The 22,918-nt window shown below is 41.5% G+C and overlaps 4 protein-coding genes across 11 annotated transcripts in view; 1 reads left to right on the forward strand and 3 right to left on the reverse strand.

The window, feature by feature from the left end:
* Positions 1 to 1,655, reverse strand: part of ltap1 (lipid transport auxiliary protein 1) — a 50,935-nt gene extending 49,280 nt beyond the window's left edge. Inside the window, exons 1-3 of the mRNA XM_077527851.1 lie at positions 1,570 to 1,655; positions 518 to 630; positions 188 to 272 (exon numbers count right to left, since the gene is read on the reverse strand). The gene's annotated coding sequence lies outside the window, so the exon portion shown is untranslated. The remainder of the gene's footprint in view (positions 1 to 187; positions 273 to 517; positions 631 to 1,569) is intronic.
* Positions 54 to 9,843, forward strand: otoa (otoancorin). Of its 2 annotated transcripts, none has more exons than XM_077527847.1 (22): positions 54 to 302; positions 745 to 801; positions 995 to 1,041; positions 1,162 to 1,301; positions 1,897 to 2,005; positions 2,074 to 2,289; positions 2,368 to 2,529; positions 2,597 to 2,737; positions 2,836 to 2,885; positions 3,767 to 3,887; positions 4,777 to 4,898; positions 4,982 to 5,123; positions 5,242 to 5,435; positions 5,522 to 5,612; positions 5,871 to 5,976; positions 6,044 to 6,267; positions 6,344 to 6,493; positions 6,742 to 6,884; positions 7,094 to 7,230; positions 8,274 to 8,371; positions 8,447 to 8,603; positions 8,870 to 9,843. In XM_077527847.1, the coding sequence occupies exons 1-22, from the start codon at positions 182 to 184 to the stop codon at positions 8,950 to 8,952; spliced, it is 2,811 nt and encodes a 936-aa protein (XP_077383973.1). In that variant the 5' UTR covers positions 54 to 181; the 3' UTR covers positions 8,953 to 9,843. The 2 variants fall into 2 exon arrangements, with proteins under 2 accessions (XP_077383973.1, XP_077383972.1); XM_077527846.1 differs by having other exon boundaries at positions 55 to 302; positions 3,764 to 3,887.
* znf687a (zinc finger protein 687a) lies at positions 9,357 to 18,652 on the reverse strand. 5 transcript variants are annotated; one of them, XM_077527842.1, is made up of 12 exons: positions 18,600 to 18,652; positions 16,420 to 18,049; positions 15,020 to 15,269; positions 14,588 to 14,754; positions 14,315 to 14,499; positions 13,565 to 13,741; positions 13,329 to 13,491; positions 13,030 to 13,248; positions 12,833 to 12,942; positions 12,547 to 12,640; positions 11,786 to 12,385; positions 9,357 to 11,549 (listed from the first exon to the last, which is right to left on the reverse strand). In XM_077527842.1, exons 2-11 carry the CDS (start codon positions 18,034 to 18,036, stop codon positions 11,789 to 11,791), a joined length of 3,579 nt encoding a protein of 1,192 aa, XP_077383968.1. In that variant the 5' UTR covers positions 18,037 to 18,049; positions 18,600 to 18,652; the 3' UTR covers positions 9,357 to 11,549; positions 11,786 to 11,788. The 5 variants fall into 5 exon arrangements, with proteins under 5 accessions (XP_077383968.1, XP_077383969.1, XP_077383966.1 ...); XM_077527843.1 differs by having other exon boundaries at positions 9,357 to 12,382; XM_077527840.1 differs by having other exon boundaries at positions 9,357 to 12,385.
* Positions 18,653 to 19,078: 426 nt separating this feature from the next.
* Positions 19,079 to 22,858, reverse strand: LOC144022632 (26S proteasome non-ATPase regulatory subunit 4-like). Of its 3 annotated transcripts, none has more exons than XM_077527594.1 (10): positions 22,714 to 22,858; positions 21,625 to 21,765; positions 21,433 to 21,547; positions 20,898 to 20,984; positions 20,758 to 20,826; positions 20,463 to 20,678; positions 20,185 to 20,290; positions 19,801 to 19,896; positions 19,557 to 19,612; positions 19,079 to 19,464 (listed from the first exon to the last, which is right to left on the reverse strand). In XM_077527594.1, the coding sequence occupies exons 1-10, from the start codon at positions 22,737 to 22,739 to the stop codon at positions 19,294 to 19,296; spliced, it is 1,083 nt and encodes a 360-aa protein (XP_077383720.1). In that variant the 5' UTR covers positions 22,740 to 22,858; the 3' UTR covers positions 19,079 to 19,293. The 3 variants fall into 3 exon arrangements, with proteins under 3 accessions (XP_077383720.1, XP_077383719.1, XP_077383721.1); XM_077527593.1 differs by having other exon boundaries at positions 19,801 to 19,938; XM_077527595.1 differs by having other exon boundaries at positions 19,801 to 19,938; positions 22,705 to 22,806.
* Positions 22,859 to 22,918: the final 60 nt, after the last annotated feature.

The following is a 22,918-nucleotide window of genomic DNA, read 5'->3' on the forward strand; positions in this document are numbered from 1 at the left end:
CGCCATTAGAAGTCACATTTTACTTCCAGGTGTTGTCATGGCAACAACAAACAGTATTCTATTACAAGGCTCCTATCAAAAATTAATGAAGTAAGGTTGACTCACACTTCCTGAAGATATTCAAAGTTTAAATGGAACCTGCAAAACCTCTCACACCCGCACACACAGAGTATAGGATGACATGCACCTGCCGGGACGGAAGGTAACCTCCCTGCTGGTCACGCATCATCATACAAAGGAGGAAGAATTCACCACACGTCAAGTGACGCAATCTATTGGAGAGGAGACAAAACAAAACATCCGTAAGTACATCAATGACATTGTTCATTTTATACCATTTTAGTAATTATATTTAACATTGTTTTTACATTATATGTACTGATGTGTCATGTCATGTAATTTAATAAAGGCGAATTAATGACTGCTCAAAGGTCATTTAGGAAAGTAGTGTGATTTCCAATAAGCAAGCCAAATGTTGTGCAACATTTAAAAAAAATAAAAAAAATTAGGAGCTTACAAGACAGTTGTTTTTCAACCGTGCTATTCTCCAAAGTCTGTGCTGCCTCCCAAGAGGAAAAACTATCAGGGCTGGTAACCAGGGAAGTTCTCACAGCAGGAAGCGATAGAAGACTGCACAGAGACAAATAGAAAACATCACTTGATGGACTTAATGCACTCGGATCCATTATTATACAGCAATATTGATGCAGATTATTTCATTGTGTCTGGTGTGTTCAACAACAGGTGCGTTCAACATGGTTGCTAAGGGACGAGCATTGTTTGTGGTCTTCGCAGTCTTTGGTAAGCATCATTATCACGCACTAAAGATTATTTAACCAAATTAACAGATCTGAGACAAGAAATTCTGCCTTTAGTAGAAAAAATTAAATGCTCCGTTTTTATTGACAGTGTCATCCACTATTCTTTTTTTCAGAGAGAGAAAAAATAACACTGTGTACCTAATATGTTGCCATAATTTCAATTTATATTACAGTGTCTATGAAGAGTTGCGCTGCTGATTCGAAATGGATGAACGTGGAGGTAACGGACATGGTGCAGCCTAATGTATCAAATGGGACAAATGGCAGTGGGGGTTGCAACAGAAAGTCAGCGCAGTAATACCGTATTTAACATGCATCATTTTTCCACACATAAATGTAGATGTGCGACATGTTCCGCTCGGCCAACTTCAAATCTATGGTGATGGCGACCAGGATGAGACCCAGCCTGGGGAGGAAGTTGTTCCGGAGGTTTAAAGAGTGCTTCAGAGAAACACATCAGTTTGCGGAACACGTGGACGTGTAAGTATTCATTCATAAAACAACCCCCCCCCCCCCCCCCCCCCAAAAAAAAATATACATAAATAAATAAATAAATAAATAAAGTGTAGACCCATAAATGAATGTCATATTAATGGTACAACAAGTCAAGTTGTAGTATAATTTATGCTCTGGCAGCCAATACTATTCAGCGGAAATATTTAATGAGTTAGTTATAACTTAGAAACAGTCATCACAGTAAACCTAACATTTGAACATTTTCAACAGTCAACTGTAAAAACAAGTTTACCAGAATACAATGAAGAAAACAAGAACGTAGTGCCAAAGGAAATGGATTCGTGGGTGCTAGCCAGGGCTTTGGCGCCATCTTGTGGCATCTTTTAGCCAGCAAGCTGCCACAAGATGGCGCCAAAGCCCTGGCGAGCACCCATCCATCCATTTTACGATTTGCCGTTTTAGGAAGGGGGAAAAAAACATGAATAAGTGAATTTGTGAATACTGAACTGCAAATAGGCAGGAGCTCACTGTTTTTCAAGCTGGTTATTTTTATATATGTATATTTACATCAATTTTCTAGAGTTTTGCCATTTGAAGCTATAATGTTAAAACTCCTCAGGCTTGGCTCACTGGCTTGTTACTACGACGAAGTTCCGGCTTTGACTCCTGAACTCAGTTGGAAACTCCTCGCCCAGCTTGAACTCTGTGACAACCCGAACACCAAAAAGGTATCACACAAATCTGCATCAAAACTCTACCATGCACTAATTTAATCTTCTTTCCTGTCCAATTCAAGAGGCAGCTTCTACAAGCGGTGACATCAAACTCCAACTGGACTGGCTATGAAGTTCTGAGCACGTTGGGAACCGGTGTAGCTTTTTTGTCTGCCCAACAGCTGGCCAACATCTCTAACGCTGATCTCAAAGAGATGCTCCAAAACCGTGGACCCAACATCCACTGGACAAAGTCTCAAATACACAGAATAGTCCGGAAACTGCTGGGAGAGAAGATGGTGAAGCCCTTTAGTCCACTTTCCGTGGCAATTCTCTTCATTTCGAGCGGCGACCTTACCTTCTGTATTTTCACAAAGTGCGGACGCGCAGATCTGCTGCGACTGGCTCCAGTTATCGAAGGCGTGCCAAACTTTGTGCTGGAACACGTCAGCATCCGGGAGCTCGCAAACAACACGGAGGTTCTGAGGAACATCTCCAAAAGGATGAGGAGAAGTCAGCTCAAGGCCATGTTAAGAGCGGTAAGTATCAAGCATAGGATTACCAATGATGTCGGTATGTGAAAATGAATTTTGTACGTCCCTGTAGCTGCGGAGAAGCAATCAAACTTCCGAGCTTGTGCACTTTCTGCCCGGTACTTTGCTGCGCGGCATGTCTTTACAAGACCTGGATGATGCCAATATAAGCACCCCTGAGCAAGTGAGAGGCGAGAGCTTGAAGAGATCACAGGTAGCAAGAATATTCTGCACCAATGGTCCACGTTTGTGAGTACTAGTACACAGGTGGAGACTGTACATAACTGTTTTGTTTTTTGTTTTTTTTCTTAGGCCGCCTTTCTTGCAAGAAAGTTTTATATGGAAAATAAGCTGCACTTTTGGTAAGAGGTTAATGAAATATTTCACTGAGAATCATGAGATATTATTTATAGTGAATAACTGTTGTCGTGTATCTCTGTTTAAAAAAACAAAAACAAAAAAAACAACAACAACAAAAAAGCAGCTTTTTAAGTACAAGGAGCCTTCAAAGGTGTTTCAAAATGTGTCGAGCCGTTCTGCAATTCTGGGTTGACATGGTAAGCTAGGCTAGGTGAAGATTTCGAGCCACTTTCAAGTGACACAATCGCAGCAGAGGTACTACACTCTAAAAAGAGTTGGGTCAAAAATACCCCAAATTGGGTCAAAAAGAGACTGACCCAACTTTTTGGGTTATTCAATTTAGCCAAAAGTTGGGGCAAATGAATAACCCAAAAACAACCCATATAATTGGGTTGCTTTGTGGGTCATTCATTTAATTTGACCCATGTTTTTGGGTTAAATAAGAAAAAAAAGTTGGGTCAGTTCATTTTTGGCCCAATTCAATTGGGTTACTCAAGTGAATAATCCACAAAACAACCCCAAACATTGGTTTGCTTTGTGCGTTATTATGGTAATTTGACTCAACTTTTTAGGTCCAAAAGTTGGGTTGGTCAATTATTGACCCAATTTGGGTTATTTTTGACCCAACTGTTTTTAGAGTGTACCATGTACAAACACCCATCTGACACAGGTGTGGCGCCCGGTCTATCATGTCAAAGACAAAATGGTAAGCAGAGCTGCATTGACTTTTTTTAATGCACAAATTAGCATTAACAGTGTTAGCTACTGATAAGCAATTATAAGTTAATTGAAGTTGTCAAAACCAAAACAGTGGGATCTGAGGGATGTGACCTTTCAATTGGGAACCATCAACAGTAGTGTGTGACTGTGTTTACCACAGGAGGAATCTGGGTTCTATCCTCCAAGGTGTTACCTGTGAGATGATTGCCAACGTTGCCGACGTAAACATAGAGGAAATGGTCCAAGCTATAGAGGAGACTCCATGTTGGCTCTCCAAATTGCAGGTATACTCACACACTTAAAGGATAGTTCGGATTTTTTGGACATGAATCTCTATTTCATCCTCACCTCCAGTGGTGTGCGATCAGCACTGACAGCGTTTTATGACACGATTTCTGGTCCGGTTTTGGTCGAGAGGAAAGTAGTTCGGCAAGTTGGCTGGGGTCACGGAAATATAGCGTTTTTCTTCTCAAACAATTTGTGTTCAAAAGAGTGATACATTTGCATCACAAAACTTCGCCCTAGAAAAAAAAAGTCAGACTCCATTACCGCCAGGTGCTATTTTTCTGTTCGTTTGTATCACTGCGCGGCGTGCTGCATACAGCTGATAGGCTATAACTTAGTGCGCGTCAATCAGCTGTGTGCAGCGCGCCGCGCAGTGATACGAACAAACAGAAAAATAGTGCCTGGCCGTAATGTAGTCTGACTTTTTTTCTCGGGTGATGTTTTATGATGCAAATGTATCACTCTTTTGAAACACATTTATTATTTCCGTGACCCCAGCCCACTTGCCGGACTACTTTCCTCTCGACCAAAACCGGACCACAACTCGTGTCACAGAACGCTGTCGGGTAAGTCAGTGCTGATTGCACACCACTGGAGGTGGGACGTTAGGGACCTCTACTTATTTGCTTTGTTTTCTACAAACCGTAACAGTGACACCAATTCTATTGGTTAGCCCCTGTGTTAGCATTAAGCTAGCGGGCTACGGCAAAGTTATACAGTAACCTTCACCTGGGAGATGAAAGCTTCTTTTCTCAAGAATTGTTTACTATTTGCAAAACTCCTGCTTGTTAAGTGAGTTAGGTTGAGTTACCTGACACTAAACTGGATTGAAAGTTTTTGCTCGTAAGTCAAAGCAAAAAAACAAAAGTCAGAAATCTGTACGTTCAGGTTGGATGTGCAGCTCGCAGATACTTTGCAGCTGTAGAGGAAGGGCGACGGGATTACTTCAAAAACATCACAGAGGAGGAGTTCAATACTACTATGCCAATAATTCTAATGATTCACCTCAGGTAAGAACACATAAATAGCAACCGATGGCTGTACGGACAAACTATAAAAGCTCACCGTGCTGCTTTCTCGGCATGTCATTCAGGCCTTCGGAATGGCAGAATTTGCCCGACTCCTTTTGCAACATTTTCCTCAACAAGTTGGGAGCAGCCAACCTCACATCCCTGCCTCATCGAAGTCCGTCTCGACTCGCTCTGCCCCGCAGAGCACTGCAATGCCTGACCAAAGTACACACACATACACGCCTTTCTGTGACTCTTCCAGTTTCTCTCCCTTTGTTGCAACCTGCTGATGACACTCTAACCTGTTATGAGGGAAGATATGTAACACATATCATGCTCACAGGAGAAAAATACGTCCGAACTGACCGTGCAGGACGTTTCCAGACTGGGCCCGCTTTTATGCGAGCTTGATGTCCCCACATTGAGCCTCCTGGCGCACCACGTCCTCAACGTCAGCCTGTGGGCCATGTCGTCCTGCCAGCACATTCCTCTGCGCAACAGGCCGGCGCTGATGCAGCTCGTCAGAAGCATGTTTGGGTACTCGCTGCTGACACCGTCGTCACTATAAAAAGATAACATCTCATACTGTAAAAGCGTTTTTGTTTGGTTTAAATTGACTGCAGAGACCCATCGGAATGGGACGAGGAATTAATGGAGTCACTCGGCGGGTGGATGAATTGGGATGATAGCGCACTATCTGCTCTGCCTCATAAGGTATGGATGGTGCGTTTTATATTTAATACAGAGTCGTGAGAGTTGGGGTAATTCCAATTTTGTCATTTTGTGGGAGAGTGATTTGGTTCAAATTTATGGGTGCAATAAAATTTTGCTTTGCTATGTTTATGTAAATTCATATTTTACAGAATTTTTTTTCATATTCTGCAAAATATAACAATTTTGGACTTAGACCATATTGCTTGCATTTTTATCCAAAGTCCTCACTGGCGAACTTTTCCATGTACTCTTTGCTAGCCTTGGATGATCGACGTTTTACATTTTCTGAGGCCTCGACTGCCTCGCGTGTCCAAAGCAATGAGGAGGAAACTCTTCGACCTCATCGCGTCAACTAATGAGGAAGGTGTGCAAACGACATTTTTTGAAATGTGTCCACTCCGTTTGTTTTAATATTCGACTCTCTTTTCCAGTCAACGGTACCACTAACTATGCTGACATGAATAGGACCAGCCTCGATAGTTACATACCGACTGTGAGTTTAATAAGAGACTTGGGAAAGGACAATGTGTTCTGGTCAAGCACACAACTGGATAAGATATCACAAGACACCTTTTTGGAAACCATGGAAACGCTTGGCAGTGTCCCTGACTACAAGGCAGAACAGCTGGCTGTGCTTACAGAGAAGGCCATTGAGGTCTCGTCCAAATTCCATCCATCCATTTTCTACAGCATCAGTCCTCATGACACATATTGATGTTGTTTGTGTCTAGGCTTTGGGCCCAGTGCCGAATATGAGCGAGAGCATCGGAGCCAGTCTGGGATGTATCGCTCGGGGTTTCTCTAATTCAGACCTGGAGATGTTGAGTTTCTCCATAGACAGGCTGGAGGACGTCGCTCACTGTGGCTGGAATGATTCACAGGTGGAGTTTAACAATATAGCAATAGTGTTTTTTAATTGTTTTTCTTCAGATGATACATGGTGACAAAATGGAGTTAGCTCACAAATAGTTCTTGGTGGCTCTGTTGTACCTTCTACCATCTAGTGGAAGAGCATGTAATTGTTCTGCCTGTCACTATATGTCACTGGAATAAATAGATGAACAAAGATATTTTTTAGTAAATAATTTTCTGACCAATGAAATTACTTTTATCCGACATTCATCAACAGTTGCGAGCAGTGTGGAAAAGCGTCTCCAAGCGTGCCGAGCTGACGGCTCAGCAGCTGAAGACTTTCCACATGGTGGCACTCAACCAGTTCATGTGCGGCCTGAACGCCAGCGAGATCGCACAACTCGACGCATACGCTTTCAGGTTCGAGCCAGATGTTGCACAAGCGTGCTTGTTTGCTGTATTTGATGTACCCGTCTTGTGTTGTCACTCCCATTTAACAAGAGTTATACAGGTTTATAGCCAGGTCACAAAAACACTATTGAAATGACTTTTTCCTGATGTTAGATGTAATATGTCAAATTTTGGGGAAAAATTAATTGAATCGGTGTATGTGTGTGTACGTCACGCAGGGATGCTGTGGGCTCCCTCAACGACATCCGCTGTTCGCTCGAAGTTGCTCGGCACTTTAAAAGTCTGGCCGTGTTGGCCTTTGGACCCGTCGGGAACTGGACGGAAGCGTTGGTTGCGGAAATGGGCAACCTGATCGGTGAGTCCGCGTGAAATTGGTGCGTCGCTCTTGTACTACAAATTAGTTGACACGTTGCTGGGTGCAGTTTTTTTTATGCGTCTCAGCACAAAAACTTTTCGGAAAAAATAGAGAACCCCAAGATTGGGGCCCAGCTCTACATATTTTTTGTTTATAAGATTAGATCTTTTTTTTTTTTTTTTTAGGAGTGTCAAGCAATAAATTTTTTTTAAACATAATTAATCGCATGACTTCAATGGTTAACTCATGATTAATCACATTTTATATCTGTTTTAAATGCACAATAAAATAAAATCATTTTCATACTCTTGTTAACATAAGTGGAAATAATAAACTAATAGAAATATGGCTGCATCTTTTAGTCAGAGATACTGTCATTTCATAATTCATAAAAATGAATAAAAATTCACAAGATGCACTGTGCTGTAAAAAAACAAGTGTTATATTCATTCATTTTTCTGCCACTCGATGGCATAATTGCATTTGTCAGACTTTGGTGACCACTGCAGTAACTTTTGGAGAACTTTTCAGTTTACCTTGGTAAAACTCAGTTTGCGCGTTTTTCCACCAATAACGATTACCAGGGTAATTAAATTCCCCAGGGGGCATCTAAGTACTATCTCAGCAGCAGAGTCTTGCTGAGCCAGGCAGGAACTTTGAGGGGGCGGACCGCAATGGCCACGGCTGATTAGTGAAATTTGGGTGGTGTTTTTACATCACCTGGGCTCAATCAAACTCATTTGAATTAATTACAGAGAACTAACACGCTGTGGAAACACAATTCTAAATTCGCTGCTGAACTTTTACAACCATAAATAACTTGTGAAATTCTGCACATTTTTAAAATTGACCCCAGTCTCCACAAATCTATGCATTATTATTATTATTACTACATTTTTGACTGCTAAATTGTGACATGGACATGCCTGCTGCGTTTTGACTGGAATTCCCCAAGTACAGGCTTTCCAAGTAAGGGGTGGTCATTAATTGCACGTTAAAAAAAAACACATTTTTACATTTGGAAACTTCCTACGTGTTTTCAGTTGGCTTGGACGCAGACGAGATGGCTTCTTTGGACCCGTCACTCTTGTCATTTTTTCAAGAGAGCAGCATCCCGCTATTTCCTGCGGATAACATAGCCGTGAGTGGCAGCCTTTCACCGCATTTTAACACGGGGGAAATGCGGGCTTACTTTCTAATGCCTTCTCTACGTCAGGCGCTCTCCGTGGCTCAACTGGAGGGTCTTGGGCCCGACAACGTTGCCATGGTAACCCAAAGTCAGCGAGACCGTCTCACAGACGCTCAACTGGCCGCCCTGGAGCAGACCGAGATTGGGTCCCGTAGCGACAGCCAAGTACTTACGAACGGATCAGGTGTGAACAAACATTTTAAGAGATGATTGCCGCTAATAATTACAAAATAAAATATTACGCAGTCTGAATTATAACACTGAGCGTAAATATAGGGAAACAAATGATTCACTAAAATGTACATATGATAAATAAAAATTGTACCTAAATCAATATTTGTTTGTAAAATATCAAATGCAAATACATTGTAATTAAAAATTCAAGTGTGTGTTTAAGCACCTGTGTGGCCGTCACCAAAATGAATTCTGATTTCCCTCTCGTCCATGCAGGTGCTCCTACAGTAAGCGTTGAGGGCGTGTCAGGATTTGTGAAGCCGTTTTTGGTCCTCCTCATTTGTTTCGTGCTGCTGTGACAACCCGCCTGGATCCACCTGTCAACAATCACTGGAGAACAGTTGACATACTGCACTCATACATTATACAGTACCGTCATATATACTTACAGAAACCCATATTTGGACCAGAGATGGATATTTCTCTACATGGCCTTGATCAAGTAAGGGAATTTTTTTCTACCCCAATATTAAGATTTGTATTTATTATTTTCCTAGCAGATAAAAAAGTAATTTAACTGCCACCCCGAAAATATTGAGATTAATAATGACTTTTCCCCCCAAAAAATAGAGACTTCTAAGTGATCCCCAAACTTGTGAATTGTAGTTTCTTTATAATAGTGTTTTCATGGAAAACAAATTGTCTGTGTGACCCCCAATTTTGCTTAGTATAACATTGAAGGAAATAAAGATGACAAATCATGTGACAATGCGCCACATTTTTTATTTCTTTTTCTCCATAAACATTTGAGCATGTAGATCAAAACCTTGCTAAAGCATTGATTGTTCACCTGAGACGGTAATCACAAACGCACACAGCTTGTGGCTACGCTAGCAATAACAGCGTATTAAAGGAAGTGTTTCAAACAAATATATAAAAATAAGCTCTGCTGACAACCACCAAGCGACTGACTACGATTATCTGAACTCTTCTGCAGTGAAAAACAAACACGCAGCTATTTTTAACCAACGGAACTATAGAGCAAACATTTTAAACACAAGTTAGTCACATTATCAGTTTTGAGATACAACAAACACGGATCACAAGCGATAATTGACCGCTCAAAGCGGAACTAAATCAACTGAAGCATGAATGTGATGTTGACACTAGTGCAGTGATTTCCAAACATTTACTCCCTGAAAAATTACATTCCTGACACGAGAACATAATTTTTTTTTTTTTTGGCCTTCCTTCCCCCAGTGATCATGATTTTTGTGACGTTTTTGTCCGGTGGTGTGCTGTGACAATTTTTGAATGTAAAAATATGCCTTTGCTCAAAAAAGTTTGGGAAACACTGCACTAGTAAACTTGTAGAGATAGGATCCCTTTTTTGAATGATCATTTCAGTTTCACTTTCAAAGGAAGATAACCAGAGGAGCTCAGCAATCTGCTTTCTAACTACAGTGGAGCCTCCAAAGTACAAATGAAATACGTATATGCCTTTGGCTTCTTTTGTGACGTGTCACTCCAGGTTGCTCAGTATAATAAAAAACAGTTTGACATCAATGATAAAATAAAAATGGCATGCAAATTGTAAGATCAACATTCTTTTTTTTAAGTGTTAACAGGTTAGTGTGAAAAGGCTCACACTTCAGTGAATACTTTAAAGGTCGACTATAAAGCTTATTTGAACACTTCTGTGAAATGTTCAAAAGCCAATTTCTAATTTGTGTTAAGTCACATGTAATAAAGGAGTGTGTCATTTAAATGTGTTTATTTTTTAAGTCAATTCACTTGTCTGAGTCGTGTATAATCATTAAGAATGTTGAAATGTTAACAAATGAAGTAAAACATTGCTTCAAAACAATCAAGATGGCGACAAACGTATTATTTTGAACTTTAAAGGATCCACTGTACATACAAATCTATTAGACTTTCTGGCACAGAACAACATTTAGGTGATTTCTTACGCAATTATCTTATTACCTGCATTACAGGCTGTGTCTAGGAAGGTGCATCTAACCGCAATTACAGTAAGGTTAATTTCGACATTCGAAAAAGCAACGTTATAGTGGAACCCCCAAAGTGGAACACGCCCATGTTCGAGTTCAAACAAAATTTTGATCTTGGAATTCAAAAGTCCACATTTATGTTTGCCTTCAGTACAGCAAGCATCTGAAGTGACTTTTTTTTTATTTTATTTTTTTTTATCTTTGGCTATTTTGTGACTCCAGTGTGATGAAGCTGATGATGACCAACAAGAAATTGACCGGAGAAACTTGCATATAAATGGTTTCTTGTTTCCCTCTCCATTGCAGCAATATGGCAGCAAAAAAACAACAAAAAAAACTGACAATTTTAAAGCATTAGCCCTGCAAACAAAAGAAACTTGAGAGTACTTAAATAAAATATTAAAACAATGTTTACTCAAAAGTACTACAAATGTAAAACAATGTAAAATAACAGAACTAGTTTACAGTACAGTCGAAGCTCCATAAACTGACTTTCTTGGGAATGACAAGAAGACATTAAAATGCCAACATTTTTTCCCACCACATCTGATCGAGCAATTATTTATGCTCACAGGTGATTGACCTGAAATTTATCACGATCACAAATCTCAATCATATAATTGCCATGATCGAGTTTGCATTTTACCAGTTAGAGATATTCATTAAAACATTGCTGGTAAAGTGTACTATGGTTTTGTTATGATTGTGGTTTGGCCATGACGGACACTCACACTCAGTTACCACCATACTGATTGTCATCTACTCTCTTGAAGTCTTTTTCATTCAAATATTTTCTGGAATTATTACAAATGCGAGTTATGTCATCGTCCTGTATTTTTGCTCTGATGTAAAAACTTGTTTTGAAATGACAACAGCTTTAGAAGTCAACCAGCATCTTGGAACGGATTGCGTCTGAAGTTGGAGGTTCCACTGCAAATGATATCCTGAGTGTCACATGGAGATGGTTAAGGCTTATGGGAATCATCTTTGATTGTTTTATGTTCACATGACTACTTGTGCGATATCTGGCTAAATTGCATGCCCATGACCAAAATGCAAAACCTCTTATCTGCAACTTCAATGTGGAAAGTTTTGATTGCTAAAAAGAGGTTTTATATTTTGGTCATGGATGCAAATCTCCTCAATATATATAATAAGGCACGTTGGAGGGTCTACTCACATCCTAGGTTGGTTTCCCCGTGTTTCTTGCATTGATAAAAGCCATTCCGTGAGTTCTGAAGTGCGTGTTGAGATCCGTGGCCTTGTCAAAGTGTTTGCCGCACACTTTACAGTTCAACTCGTCGTCATCTTCCTTGCCGTGTGTTTGAGAGGAAGGCGACGCCATACAGCCGAGAGAATTCTCGTCGGGCTTCTTGCCGTTAACGGGAGACGCTGCCCCGCCCACGCTTTGGCCTTGATGTTGGTCAGTGAACGCATTTCGGACCTTGTGGGTGATAAACAGGTGGCGTGCCAGCGACTTGGTGGAAGTGAAGCAGGCACCACATTGAGAACATTGTTGCCCGCCACCCTCCGTCGCCACTCGATGCTGGCTAATGTGCGCCTGGAATGTGGCCTGGTCTTCCGTGGTGAACCCGCAGGGGGCGCAGCGGAACCCGGACTCGGGGGGAGAATAAGGGGCAGGTGCGGAGGATGATCTTAGCTTCTTTGAGGGAGAGTAGTCTTCGTCGTGTTCCGTCTTGACGGCCGCTCGGCGTCTGCGACGAGTCAGCAAAGCGCCGTCGTGTTCCGAGGAGCTGTCGGCCTCATCTGTGCCTCCCTGCTAAGAAGACGCCATTTTACATTAGAAATACACTCATGGCCACCTTATAAAGCCTCAAACAAGCTATACACATTTTATGATTATTATTTTTTTAATTCTCTGACATTGTCAATCCAAAGTGAACATCAGGAATGCATTTTGTCAGTGTAGAACTGGCTTGCCTCCTGGCTCATGGCTTCCGTGCTGTGTTGAACGTGGATGTGTTTGTCCAACATGGCTCTGCTGCTGAATGTTTTTTTGCTGCCCGTACAGTACCTACAAGCACGACAAAAAAAAAAATGAATGGGCGTTTCAAAGGGAAAGGGAAGGATTGGTAACTACTATGCCCTATAACAAGAGAAAACAATCTCATATCACATACACAATTATTTGGACGAAAGAGTGGGCAAATGAATACTGAAATTTGAGCAGATAATCATTTTAAAATTTAGCTATAAATTCACTCACTGGCAGCAGAAGCGACTCATGACCTTGTGTTTTTCGCGGACGTGGCGTCTCAGACTGGATGCGGAGGAGAAGGAGCTCTCACATTTGTCACAAGGAAAGTTCTTCAACATCTAAAAGCACACACAGAGCGGCATGAAAAAAAAACAAACTGCTGTCTGACAAAAACAAAAAACAAAACAACATCTTAGCTTTACAACCTTGCCATGTTGATTAGCCATATGGCTGATGAACTCTTCCGAGTCGGTGTAGCATTCGTGGCACTGTGCGCACTTCCACCCTGTGGTGGTGGTCGTGTCCGCGCTATCTTCCTCCTCGCCGTCTTCCCCGTCTGAACTCTCTAACTTGACTGCAGGCTGAGGACATGAAGAAGCAGCAGCTGGAACTGCGGCTAATTCTTGCTTGGATGATTTGTGGCTCTGAAAAATTAGGGTCAAAATAGGGTCAAAAAGTAAATGAGTGACGATTGACTACAATAATAAAAAGCATGTGTGTATACCTTGAAATGTTCCATTAGTACACTTCTCTGAGGAAACATCTTGGTGCACTCTGGACATTTATACACGTGAACCTTTTGACTGGCTAAATGTGTGTCAAAGTGGATGTACAGCAAGGACTTGTGTGTGAAAACTGTATCACACATTACACATTTGTAGATCAACCTGTGAGAAACAATAAAAGTTGTTCGAGGCACCCCCAATATGTAAACATTTAACATGTCCGCGTGTCGCGTACATGGCCTGGCCATCGGTTAACGCAGGATGCTGCGTGCTGATGTGGCTTTGGACGCTGGATGCCGATTTGAACGCCATGGGACAGGTGGGGCACTTGTGGAAGACGTCGCAATGGGCCTGTTGGATGTGAGCCTTCACCGAATTCAGCCCTCCAAACACCACCAGGCAACTAGAGCATCTGCACAGACAAAAACAAGAGCGCCCAAATCAAGGTCAGAGTGACTGACCGTCAAGGCCAAACAATCATGGCAGATAGTGGAAAATTCCTTCTTCCTCCTTGTTTAGCAGTTAGTGGCAATAGTACTATTGTATTAATAAAATAGAGCACCAGCTTTAGTTTTCAATAGCTGATGTGTCTTTATGCGCTTTGACAAATAAGAATGATAAAATGCTTATAATAAAAGGTGTTTATGATGAGCCTGGAACACAATTATTTTAGTAAAGGGACAACAACATGAATAAAAAGGTTTTAAGCCGCATCCCCGGTGTGCCCATATTTTGAAGTGCTGGCGCCGAAGCCCAACAGGAAGTAAACACTCGAACTTTTGCTGTCACCGCATTCATTAAGACTTACCACATTAATGAATGGGCTTGTCAAGGGCATGCTGCACATTGCTAAGTGCAGTGTGAAAGGTGCTGTAGACTTTCAAATAATATTCAAGTGTTTTGTGGCATCAAGTACTAACATTTTTTCCACTGAGGTTTACTGTAAATAACAGTAAGTGAAGTCTTGAATGGCCAGATGACATACCTGTACCCGATGCGTCGCGAATAGTGCAAACAAGCGTGATCCAGATGCGACTGAAAGACTTCCTGCTTGGCGGTGCCGCCGCACTCGGGGCAAACGCACGGCGGGCTGCCTTGATGGATGCGCTGATGAGCTGCCGCGCTGCAGGCGTTGGGCAGCAGCATCGGAGGGGAGCATTCCGTGCAAGGCTGGAGAGAGGAGGAAAAAAAAAAAAAGAAGAAGTCAGCGTTTGTGTGTGCATTTCAAGAGCAAACAAATTGTACACAAATGACTCACTGTGCTTTCAGATTGTTTGATTTCTTGGAAATGCTGCATGATCTGCTTTTTGCTGCTGAACTGAGTCTGACATTCTGGACATTTATTGCCGATGTGCTGCACTGTGTCAGAATTCTTGTTAGGGGACGCTTGATGTGGTTGCGCTTTGGCCTGGAGGGTGGACTGTCCTAAAAGAGATTAAGATAATATATGCAATGGAATCTTTCAATTAAAATACAACCCATTCCAAAATGCTGGTTGACATGCTTAATGTTACAATCAATAATTCCAATAGGAAATCACTGAAAGTGAATTCAGCGTTTCCAGGGTTGAACTGTCAACATCATAAAAAGCGTTGTTCAATCTGAGGGTTATTTGAATTCAAACGTTCCAGCGCAGCATGAAAAAGCAAACACGTTCAGAAAACAAACTACACAGAAATAACCTACTAACCATTGAGCTCAGTCTGGCTTATCATCTGCTCCAAGGACACGGGTTTCATGACCAGGTGCGAGCACTGCATGATCAGGCCTCGCTCCTTGTGCTCCCGGGCGTGTAAAAGCAGGCTGCACTTGTTGTAGAAGGCCAGCCGCTTGGCGCAGTGGTTGCACGTCACCTCGATGCGCAGCGAGCGCCGGTCGTAGTGGCGGGCCAGACTCTGCTCCAGGGCGAAGGCGTCGCCGCACTCCAAACAGCGGTAACCCTGTAACGGGGTCAAGGGGCATGTTGTGACATCAGGGATGGGGTTCACGTTAGGTCAGGAAAAAAAAAATATGGTACTCTATGTTAAGCATTAGAGACTTAAAACTGGCCACGTTGTTTGATTTAGATCAGGATGTAAACGGATCCAATTTAATGAAAAAATGTTTTTATTAATTCAGAGATATCTTCTATTTTAATACAGTGGTTCATTGACATTTGAAATTCATTTGTTCCTTGTACCTCATTTCAAATCATCTATCCCCTTTTAAATAAATGGAAATGTCATTACCATAATCTGTGCTAGCCTCCCCCGCAAAAAAAAAAAGTTGCGATAAGAAAAACAAAAAAAACAAACAAAAAAAACACTATAGTCTACAATATTGTACTCTATAAAGTTATACAGCCATATATAGCATAATTCAAAAGAATGGAAAGAATAGGGCCCAACAAATTAATCAGTCAGCCTACTTCCTCTTATTAGCGTTTTTAAAATTGGCAAAAATCAGCCTTTTTTTGAAGATTTTTTTAAACGCATTACCACGTAAGAAAAAGGGAGAAAAAAAAAACAAAAAACAAAAACATCCCATTTTTGCCGATTTTTCTCTCTGCTGTAAAGTTAAATACTAAAGGACGTATCTTTATTGACGTAGGCCTTCACACTAACGGACCAAAAAAGTAATTTCTCTCATTTCTTTCTTTAATTAAGCGGTTATTGGAATTTTATTTTGCCAATATCAGAATAGGTTTCAGCCTAAAAAAAAAAAAAAATCCATGTTGGTTGGGCCCTAGTGAAGAATTAAACAATTTTCAGCACATTTTTTGCTCCAATTCAATAAGCTTCTGTTTCGCCTTCTGGTGTGAGCAGTGCACTTTTTGGCCACTGTGGAGCAGTATACATGCTAAGAAACAGGAAGAAGTTACACTCCCGATAATAAATTATTATTTTTTTTTGCAAATGATAAAGAATATATAGTACTGTTAAATTGTTGTTTACAATGAAATTTTAACTGAATTATGACAATTCATTTACATTTTTAAAAACATGCTTTAAATTTTAAAATTCCAGTTTTAGTTCTTAAAATCTGATTCTTTTTATTAATTATTTTTGCAAGTCAAACTTTGTCACCAAGCTGTGGAGTTTGTAAAGTTACCTGAGCAGGCAAAGGGAGTCCCCACTCAGCAGGAGGCGGAGAACTCAGGTCAGGTTTATAGCTGGGCAGTAGGTTCTTATTGGTGAGAATCTTGTTGAAGCTTTCCACCAGGTTGGTCTGGCTCTTGGATATGATGGCACCGCCGCTGTTGACGATGGAGGCGGGTCGGCTGCTGCCCTGAGGGGAACTCTGGAGAGTCTTCTGACCCAGGCAGCGTAGGTTGACGCCACCGGGTGCAGTCGTTGAGGCGGTCATGGAAGGAAGAGGTGAGGTTTTGGCGACACCGACAACGGCGGGGGAGGATTTAGCTTTGATGGCTACTGAACCTTTATCTTTGACTGTCATTTCTGGAAGCCCTGCACGGGACTGCTGAGAAACTCCCCTCTTAGTTCTTGGATTGGGGGCTTTTGGTGAAGATTTGGAAGAATTCACACCTTTAGAATTGGCTCTTGGACCTTTTTTAAGTGTCGTCTTAGTTAAACTCTGTGCAGGCACTTTGATTTTAACTTTGAGGGGTAACAATTCGGATGGGGCTGTTTTAGCAGACACGGTGTCAGAAGATGACTCCTCATTTACAGTTTGAGCATCTTCTGCAGTTTTTCCGCTGCCATTAGGTCTGCCCGCTTGACTTGGCTCGCTGTCCATAAGCTCACTGAGGTCCTCCAACTCGGGGCTTCTATTGCAAACCGGAAGCCCCGTCTCACTGGGCGGTGGACTCTCAGGCGAGTCCCGTTCATCGATCACATGGTCTGGGTATTTCTCCTCTTGCACCGGTGCCAATTGACAGTTCTGAGCTGGTGGATGCGTAGCTCCCGGGGAAACAGACTTCTCCTCCTGCTCAGTCAATGTTTCAAGAGATGCGTCGCTTGAAGAATGTGGAAGAGTGCATGAGGTAGCCTCAGGTGAGACGCAAAGCTCGGGTTGATGTCTGACAGTGTGTTTCAATTTCGGAGGTGACGGCATGACAAATTCTGGGCTTTCGTGGATCACCAGAGGGCTTCCTAAGTCTGGTTCCGAGTCATCTTCGTCCATATGAGAGGCAGTCTTTTTGCAAACGCCTCCATTGTGTGATAATGGGGAAGACGGCGTGTGAGGGAGGAGATGTGCTTCCTCCCTCTGAGGCAAGCCAGACTGCGGAGAGGAAGGAACCGATAATTGAGTGGACAACAGTTGGGGCTGGGGCTTCAAACTAATCACATCTTCAATCATGTTGGTGACCGATCCAACATCCATTGTATTCCCTTCATTGTCATTGTTCAACTTCAGCGGTGAAAGCTGCGGTGCTGCATTGGATCCTTGCTGGTCACTAGCTGCAGACACATTAAAGCCATTGCCAATCTGGGCAACAGTGTCACTCATCTTGACATGAGAGTCTAAAAGAGCACTTGGAGGGTTGTCTTTTTTTCCATCACCATCGTCACAGGATCGCACAGTGTTCATCACTATAACACTGACAGCAGGGGGGTCAGCTTGTGAGGCAGGGGAGCCGGGGAGGGATGAATTTTTTCTTTCATTAGTAGACACATCCTCTTCTGGACTCGACTGAATAGCATCAATGTCAGGAATATCAAATGCTGCCAGCAAATCATCAAAGTCTGGGGTCTTAACGTCCCCCATTGCAGCTTAAAACCTGCAAAGTCAGGCAAAAGCGAGAGTTAGGCCAAATTGTAGAAGAGCTTTGCGACATATTGTTCATTTACCATGCACACCATAACATGAATCATAATTGTCTATATGAAATTATGAACACTAAATCTTTTAAAAAGAATGCCATTAAAAATGTATTTTAGTGGTAAAATATCAAAACGAGACAAATTTGGCCCGACCAGTCTGTAAAAGTAATGTTTAGTTGTGTGGTGAGGTCGAATGACGAACGTAAAGTGGTAATTGTCCGTTTACCCACAATAACAATTTGCAACATAGCTTAGTAAAGATGCTTTATGTTCCAAGTGATGATTCAACAAGTGCTTCTTTTGGCTAACAGCTCAACTTTAGCACGCCACGGGTACCTAGCCATGCTAGCGTCGTCCGATAAGTGGTGGGGGGGACAAAACAAAACATGCTTTATAAGCGAGACAATCAGCTGTTGTGTGAATGCGTTGTTTTGTTTCTTTAGGTGTAGTCGTGGAGTATATAATTCGTGCAAAAACCTATTGGAATGACTACTACTAGTCACCTACCTGCGAGTGTAGTTGAATCACTTTCCACTCCGTCGCGCAAATACTACGTCACCACTTCGCGCGACAGCACATACACGCTTTGCTCAAGTTTAAAATAGTGTAAAGTCGTGTTACAATGTTTGCTAGGTTATCAGTTATATTTTCTGCTCAACAGTGCTTATATCAATTGGTCAGTGGTAGGAAGTAACGAAGTACAAGCAGTTGAGTTTTAGTTTAGAATTGTTGACTTTTTCTCTCTGAACATACATTATATTGCAGATCTGTAATTCACTTTTTACTCGTCAAAAACATTTCACATCGGAACTAAATCTTTTGTAGCCACGATTAGCATTTAAGATCTCTGCAACATATTTTCCTCTGTCATTTACAGATAACTACAATTCAGCTGCAGAGATGTGACGAGTAAATTACAGATATTTGCAACAGTGTTGTAAATATACAAAATAAAAAAGTAACAAATAATACAAAACAATGTTCCATTAGGATTGTGTAAATTTATTAAGCATTGTCATTGACAAGATGCGTTTACAAAAGATTCAAACAAATTTGCTTGGCATTTGGAGAAAAAAAAAAAAAGTGGAAAGAAATTAATTGGAATGGCAAGTGGTAACATTCAGACAGCAAACAAACGCAAAACATGACCACGGTGTTGTTTAACCCATCCTATCACAAACTCTTCCCTTGATCTACTTTATCATTTCTTTTTCTCCTCGTTCTTTTTGGAGTCGGGTTTAGGACCAGCCTGTGAGGCCAGGGAACCCATGGCGTTACGGATGGCCTCGTTGTTGGGGTCTACGCCGGGAAGGTTCTCCAGGACGCTCTGAAGGAACTCCGGATCCCGCATCACATCGTAGTCTTCTTCATCCTGAACGCAGATTAGATAGCACACGGGTTCAAACAAAATGCAAGTCAACATCGTTATTTAAAAAAAATAAAATGTCAAAATTAAACATTTACCTTGGTCTCACCAGAGTCCATGTCAGCACCAGTGTCCATATCTTCAGCACCAAACTCTACAACAGAATAGAAATGTGCTGACTGGATAAAATGAATCCAATCATAATTGACCTCAATGGGCAGTTTAGTTACATACATCCAAACAACACTGACATTGACTGGATTGTGTTTAACTTTGGTGGTTCCATTTTATGTGATGCGCTAATGACACTTAAGTGATTTAAAAATATGAAAGTGTTCACACCTGCTGCTGATCCTTGCATGGACATCTGCAGAGCATAAGCGAACTGCTCGTCCTCCGTCATGCGGCTGAAATCTGGCAACACGGGCACTGCAGAATCTGCACTTGGAACTGACATCTTTAAGAGGGCATCATCGGACTCTACGACAGGCAGAAACGACACTTGAAAATAAATTGTCTTGAGTCTGTCCAAGCTGACATTATTGGAGGAGCAAGAGTATTGGCTATGTGCACAAAAAAAAATAAAAAATGGGAGTAACCTTCAATGTCAAACAAAGCCACAGTTACTCAGTAGTTTTAGACAAACAAGTCCTTAAAAAAAAAAAAAAAACACATCTGACTCAAGTCAACTTATGTGATTTCTGTTTGCTAGATTTTATATTTTACCGTCAACGGGAGAGGGAACGCCAGCTTCAGCAGCGGATGCGACAGCGGCTCTGCGGGCTTCATCCTCTTGCCTTTGTCTTTGCTCCTCCATCGACACTCTCAGAGCCTACAAGATCACGACGGTGAGGCGTACTTCAATTGAATTCAATGCAACCTCTCTTAATGCCATACTTTTCATTTTCAAGTCAAAATATTCTTAAAATGTCCTATCAAAATCGTCCCACAAATAATAGAAAAATCAGTGAAACACTGTGGCCCTTTTTCTGCTGTTCTCTTACTAGGGCCAGTTCTGGGTCTGCACTGGGATCCACTCCAAATTCAAAGTCACTGGCGCCCAGACCCAACACGGCACCTCCTTCCCCAGCGAGGATGGGCGAAGACAGCAGAGCGTCAGCCAGACTGGGGCCCGGAGGCACTGTGACCAGATGGGAGCCGCTGCCCTCTTTACCGTTCAGCGTGTTGATGAAGGCCGTCAGCTTCTCGGTGTTCATCTCCTGTCAAGAACAATTACAGTCAGCATGTAGGGTACAACGCACAGGTGCGAGGGTTTGTGTCAAAAGTGATTGTGAATACCTCTTCTCCAAAGTTGATGATATCCACATTAACTTTTTCTTTCTTCAGGCGTTTTGCCATTTTGACCAGCTTAAGGAGAAAGGAAAAAAAATAAAAGAATAAATAAATGAGTAACTTGGACATTAAGGCAAATAGCTCACCTCTTTCTCGTTGTCCTCCACCGGACTGCCAACAAATGCGATGATACGCATCTTGTGATTTTTGCCTTGTCTGTGCTTCAATGCCAACTAAAAAGACAAGAATTTTAAAAAAAATAAGAGCACAAACGGGGAAAAAAGCATCACCTGACCTATTGAGCAAGTCACTATATAACATATGGGACCTAAGAATTTTGGCGCCAGGTGTCACAAATTGGCACATTTTAATGTTACAAGAGCATAATTATCTTAAAATTTAGAATTACATTTTAAATAAAAAATGGATTGTGCATCATGATTTTATACTTCAATTCCTACTGACATGAAGATGCTCCTTCTGGTGCGTGCACCTTGACCACTAGGGGTAGTATGATACTTACAAAAAGACACCATTATTTTTCACAAAGGTAAAGAATATATGCCTGCAAATATTGTTACATTATATCCTCACATGCAGCAGCCTGGTATCAAATGGCCTGGAGACTGGTGGATGGAGATCACTGGCTTAGATCGGAACACTATTGAATGAAAAACTCACATGTGCTACCCTGATGCCGGTACAAAAGCTGATGTTTCCACAGGGCTGCACGGCATGCAGCTTTGACAATATCCTCCCTGTGTCAGGAGTCAACGTCGTCAGTACTTCACAGTTGCTGTACAGGACAAAAATAAACACTTGTTTCAATTTGAAATAAAAAAAGAAGGCCCATTCAGCTTAAGTGTCGCTCACTTTGCCATGGTAATGAGGCCCACGTTGTTTTCGGGGTTGCTGCGAGTCTTGGAGTGACAAACGATATTAACAGCGTCCTGCTGAGCCTGCAGCCTGGTGGGCAGAAAATCTCCATTGCGCATGTACTCACTGTTGTCCACACTGCAAGCAAACAAAATGGCAATTCAAATTAGGAAACATGCCAGCACATATAATACTAGCCAATGATGTTACCGAATTTCTTTTTTCCCCACCTACAAACAAACACAATAAAATGCAAGTATTTTACACCCTTGTCAAAAAGTATATTGACAGTTTAACCTGTAAAAGTGCCACAAACTATGAATAACAAACCATAAAAAAAAATTAAAACATGCCAATGTACTAAATAGTGGCATCTCTGAACAAGCTCAGCTCAACTCAGCTCAAGTTTATTTATATAGCGCTTTCAAACAGCCTGAACTGTCACAAAGCGCTTTACAGAAACACAAAAAACAAAACATTAACGTCAATACAATACAATCACAACAAATCAACATTCTTCCATCCCTACATACGGTTTGATGTTTGAAGCAGTTTTTAGATGAAAGCGGTCAGAATAAGTGTCCTTTCGAGCACAAATACACAAGCATTATGGTTTTTTGTGTGTTTTTTTTTTTTTTAAAGCAAAAAGCATGATCCATGGGGAAACGCGTCTTTAGTGGGGACTCTGTTGCTCAAAAATTAAGATGTTATCTGCAACAACAGACGCTTTGACAAGAACACTAGTTAATGCTTATGTTGTTGCTTTAAAATAGTCTTTTTTTTTTTTTTTTTTTTACCAAACGTGGACCAATAAATAGAGGAAAACAGTATTCCATAGCTATCGTTAATAAAAAAAAATCGTCTGTTTGCCATTCTAGTCAATGATGCAAAAACATCTTGTAGCTTGCTGTGCTAGCGTTGGAAGAGTGACTCAGGAAAGTCCAAAACACAATATTTATCTAGACAGAATACTTTTCGTATGAAAGCCAAAGTAAAGAGGATTAAACAATATGTCAAGTCATCTATTTTTCTCCTTGCATAAAACTGCATTAGAGATTAAATTCAAACATGTTTTACCATTCTTACCAAACCATAGTACTTTCGAGCACCATCTTGAAGCCTCTTTACTACGTCATTGTGGAGCATGATGGGTAATGTAGTTCTTGAGGTAGACGCAGCACACTTCGGCCAGCTGGCGGCACTTTTGTGCAAAACCGGCCCGAAAAACATGATTTCTATACGACAAATGTTCTTAAAGCGGTGGTGGTGGTGGGGGTTGGTGAGTGTTGGG

The sequence above is a fragment of the Festucalex cinctus genome, chromosome 7 (genome assembly GCF_051991245.1).
Source record: "Festucalex cinctus isolate MCC-2025b chromosome 7, RoL_Fcin_1.0, whole genome shotgun sequence".
Lineage (NCBI taxonomy): Eukaryota > Metazoa > Chordata > Actinopteri > Syngnathiformes > Syngnathidae > Festucalex > Festucalex cinctus.